This window comes from Spodoptera frugiperda, chromosome 2 (assembly GCF_023101765.2).
Source record: "Spodoptera frugiperda isolate SF20-4 chromosome 2, AGI-APGP_CSIRO_Sfru_2.0, whole genome shotgun sequence".
Lineage (NCBI taxonomy): Eukaryota > Metazoa > Arthropoda > Insecta > Lepidoptera > Noctuidae > Spodoptera > Spodoptera frugiperda.
In genome coordinates, this window is record NC_064213.1 from 11,655,589 (window position 1) to 11,660,612 (window position 5,024).

Here is a 5,024-nt window from a genome sequence, read left to right on the forward strand (position 1 = left end):
CTTTTTATAATATTTTTTTTGTTAACTGTACATTAAAGCAAATTAGGTTATGGTCCCAGTCGACCGATTCAGAAATGTTATCAGGCGACTGGGACCGCGGTCCCAGCTCTCCGTGGTCCCAGTCGCCTGAATCCTCTTACTTCTCACTTCGAATGAAAAAAGTAATCCATTCTAGCGTTTTATTTCTTTTTCATAGCAGATCACAAGTAAAACTTTGTCTCATGCCACACTGGTTTTCGTATAAAAAACCGAAATTCAGAAATCTTTTATGCTCTAATGACATGGAAAGAACACAGAATATTATGAAAGGCTGTCCTTTTGAAAATGGGACAAAATCAATGATCCGAATCTATTTGGAGGAGACACAGTTGCTTTTACATATCCACCCCTTCATTTGAGCGAATGGTGGACGGGATTCTCATTGGACATCAATGGCCCACATTACGGAGTCATGACGAGGGTACAGCGACGTATTTTTCAATGGGCAAACACGCTTGATGCACACGATTTGGACACATACAAGGACTATTGTGATTAAGGACCACATCGATCGGTGTACTTAGTATTACTACGCGCAAATGTAGGCTCTCAATTGCAGAACAAGGATGTAAAGTTAAAAGCATAATGAGGCAGGTACACACATTTCGGTATAAAGATGTGTCTTCGGAATTTGTACAAGTGTTTACGGATTAAAACAGGTTTTATATTTACGTTTTTTGCATTTCAAGTAAAACTACTTGTTTGAGTATAATTACGAATTCACCGACAGATGATGGCTTCATTATTTTCAAGGACAACCGAAAGTAGAGATAGGTACCTACTAAACGGTAGACTATTTCCTGAAGTTGTTTTAAAACATATCTTGAATTTACTAGTTAGTAGTTATAACTGTGCAATTTCTGGAATTGTGTAGTGTATTTATTGAAAGTTCTCGATAGCTAATCCGAAAGTGTTATCATTCAGCAGTAGCAAATTGACAACCAATCAAGTTGATTAGCCCCCAACAAAAAGTTAATATTTATAGCTGATTGTCTGCGGTTCCCACTAAGCATAAACTTGACACTGAACTATGGAACGACAGTTTTTGTGATCACATAAAAGTCTTTATGAACATTTCGAATGAACGGTGTGGAGAGGTTTATTACAGACACTGGCGGCTGATTGTACACCGGGAATACGATAAAAGACTACGGTACGTTTATGAGCGGGGAAATAATTTGTTTCCTATGCCGTTTCGTATCCGGATTCGCGAATGGGATCGGAGTTTTATTCAATTTCATTCATTTCCATCAATTGCCTTCGTATCGACATACTGGAACCGATCATGGATAAAACGATGTTTGCTTTCAGACGAATAAATGGATTGATTGAGAATCCCGGTCCTTGCAATTTTTTTATTGAGACGGCATTTTTTCTTGCTTTCCATCCTCGCTTGGGGCGCAATATTATTTATGCGTATTATGGCAAGAGCCTATCAGTTCAATGTTACAATGGAGATGCCAACATTTGGTTCAAATTGGACTTATTCAGTTATTTTCCAGGGGGACTGAAAAGAGCAATTAGTGTAATAAAAAAGGAACATTAGCGTTCAGGACGTTCGTATATCATTTTATATTAACCTTCAAAGTTCATACCCAGTGAGACAGGTCAAACAAACAATAGGTGAGTTTGTGTAGGTAATGTTGGTTATGCAAATCATACTTAATGTTAAAACAACGCTTATTTTACTTATTTACGATGATTTTATGAATCTGGTTTCTTTTATTGTGTTTGTTTATTCGCAATTAACGTTTTTAAGTAAAAAAAAATAGTCGAATTTCACTAAAGAATATGTAGAGGTATCTAGTACTTAGAATAGTTCTTTCAAGTACCTACGCTAAAATGTAAGGGAAATATGTACCTTAATACAAAAGTCGTAAATAATTGCAAATATTATCCTTCCACGTGACAAAACACAAGCAGGTAGACACTCCACGAAATACAATATTTCTGCAAATCCAATAAAACTTTGAAGTGGTTTCCTCGCAAAACGTTGTTTGTTCGGAAAATAAAGATTTTGTCAAAGGTCGCGTGAAGAGCGACGTAGTTTTTTTATATTGTTTATGTATTACGTGCTTACCTACTTATTTCGTTCGTATATGGCTGTTTAAGTACGTATTGTAGAGGTAATTTACAATGCCGTGTAATCTTAGTTTTTATTTTCAGCACAAAATATTAAGTCAGATTTTAGAATTAGATAACTATGATTTTCGCGCCCGAAAAGGTCTTAAACCAGCCCACAAAGGACCAGCAAGCCCGTCCAAAAATTAAGACAATTTTAAATAAGACCTTAACGCGATTCCAAAGACCATCATGGTGGAAGGACCAAAACATAAATAAAGAGAAATAGGGCTTCGTTCAGCAGTGGATGTCCTTCAGATTAGGAATTAACTAATTTTTAGAGTACAACTAACTAAATCTAATACAATTAAACCAATTAAACGCCTATTATTCACAGATAGTATTTAAGGAAGTATACTAGAACAGAAAACGGACCTCAAATTTGGGAATACCACAATTAGAAATAGGACGATAATACATTTTACAACAGGAGACAAGGAAAATGACTTAGTGTATGGTCTTTGAACCCAACAATTATTGATGCACGTGTCGCCCAGTGGCATTCGCTCGGAATATATTGATGGCCATTAGTTCCGCCGTCTAAGATGTGCGTGAATAATTTAGATCACCATCTGACGCAGACGCCGAGGTTTATTTATTTGTTTATGAATGACAAACCTGAAACTGACCAAGAAAACCTTTCAGTCTCCCACTTTCCTGGAGAATCAGGACGTCTCTTGATAAGATCTAATAAGTCTCGTCTCTTGAGAGAAAATTTGGAGATATAGCAATGTTTATAGGGGAGATTGGGAGAAGCGGATTTATTGTGGCAACCGCAGAATATTTTGTTATAGGCAAGAAGGACAAATTATGGCTAACAATTAGCATAAAGGTGGACTTCTGTCGCCGAAAATAAAACATGTATGTGGCAAAAGAACATTTGGATATTTGAAGCAAGTTCACAAATTAGTAAAGGGACGATTATAGAGAACACCAACTCAGTGACCAGCGAATTGTATTTGTTGGAGAAAGGGTAGCCATTCAATTCAGCAGTTTCAAATTTATATTCCTACCAGTCGTATCATGACCACTAGATTAGACCAAAGAGACCACATCCTGTATTTACAGCGGCGGTTATTTCAGGAAGTATGGCGGCTATATTTGGCGGTAAAAATAGGTATGGTCGGTTGACGGAACCGGCGGATTTTTGCAAATTATACCGTTTCGCTCGTAAGTATTAGACGACGCTTGGAAGTCAAAGTCAAATCAATATCAGTTCAGATTAAGCAGTCAGTTTGCAACATTAGATTTAGTTTTGAGATAAAATTGAGTTTTTCTTGTGCTTTAATACCTAATTTCACATTTCTAGTAAACGTAAGTAATCATTATAATGTTTACAATATTGATCCTTACCTATAAGGCAAGTTCAGGTATTTTGAAATGCTATTAGAACTTAATAGGTTCTAATAAGAATAGGCATGAATTTACGTTTTCTGTTTATACCGTAAATAAATAATGATTCTGCAGTAATAGTTAATTATTATTCCTATTAAATTGGCCAATCTTCTTCAAACTATAAATTGGATAACACTTTTAATTATAAAATTGTCTACAGTGCATAATAAAAATTATTTATGGCGGATGAGGTAGTCCATTTGCAATTAATTTTATACTTCGTACAGGGAAAAAGTGACTAGGAATTCAATAAAGCTTTATGTACCTATAATAGGTATCTGTTTATTTAGGTTTTATTTACTACCTACACCTTACGTAACGTAATAAATATAAATAATTTAATTCACACGTTTTCTGTTACAGTTACATGTTTCTGTATTTTTTTTATTGTGTATCAATCGTGTTTTATTAGTTATAGACTCACCAAAACTTCATGGTGTGTCCGATTGCCCCTGTGCACCCACTGCACGTTAGGCAGTGGTACAGCGTCTAGACTGCCACAGGGCACCGTCACGTTTGTACCCTTGTCTGCAGCTACATCCCTGATCTCCACCTCCTCAGATAAAGCCAAGGGGAACGCTAAAAAAATATGCAAATTTAATTATTTTTTTCAAAAGATATATTCTCCCTCAAAAAATATATTTACACATTTTTTTCAATTAAACTAATAGTGTAATTTTTCTACAAGCCGGTTTTTATGAAAATCCAATTTATTTACCTTCTATTCCAAGGCAGAACACAGACAACAATATACGCTCGAAAAACATTCTAATAAAACTACATCTAGACACTTAGAAAAAAAATCCGAGCTATACTCTGTGTAAAGTAAAAAAGATTTATTTCCTATCTACTTATTTTGATCACACAGAATTAATTAAACGACGGAAGGCGAAATAATAGGAAACAAATCTCACAACAAACGTCTTCACTCCATTGATAAAAGTCATAGACTAATATAATTTTATCGTAAATTATGTTGCTGTATTTTGTCGATACAGTATTGCTATTGAACAAAATTAAATGTCAATCTTGGACATAAAGGTTAGTATACAACAACGGATAACATTATAACCTGAATTTTGGTTTATTTTACGTTTTATATTGACTTTTTAATTTTATTTCAGGTCATTTTTTTTCGAAAATCATGACCTTTATTTAAACGGTAGAAATATTGCTAAAACCATTTGGAATCCTTAAAAAATATTTTAGCACAAGTTCGATAAATGTGTAATACGCTTAATAATCATAGACAAATCAATGATCTTATTTGTGAAAACATAAATGTTTATTTTCTTTCAACAGTTTAAGTTATTATTTAATAATATTTCTCTTCATTAAAAGAAAAATGATATTCTTTTTATTTTCTTTTCGTCTTCCATCCATTGCGTTTGTTTTGTCGAAATGACATTTCAGTTTTTTGACAACTGTCAAATTCCAGTTGCTTTTGGAGTACAATGCATGGTCATAGA

The 5,024-nt window shown here is 34.4% G+C and overlaps 1 protein-coding gene across 1 annotated transcript in view; it reads right to left on the minus strand.

Moving 5' to 3' along the window:
* LOC118268902 (uncharacterized) overlaps nt 1–4,492 on the minus strand; it is a 51,768-nt gene extending 47,276 nt beyond the window's left edge. The window contains exons 1-2 of the mRNA XM_035583695.2: nt 4,274–4,492; nt 3,980–4,134 (exon numbers count right to left, since the gene is read on the minus strand). Of these exons, the coding sequence (XP_035439588.1) occupies nt 3,980–4,134; nt 4,274–4,322 (204 nt within the window). The 5' untranslated portion in view covers nt 4,323–4,492. The remainder of the gene's footprint in view (nt 1–3,979; nt 4,135–4,273) is intronic.
* Nucleotides 4,493–5,024: the final 532 nt, after the last annotated feature.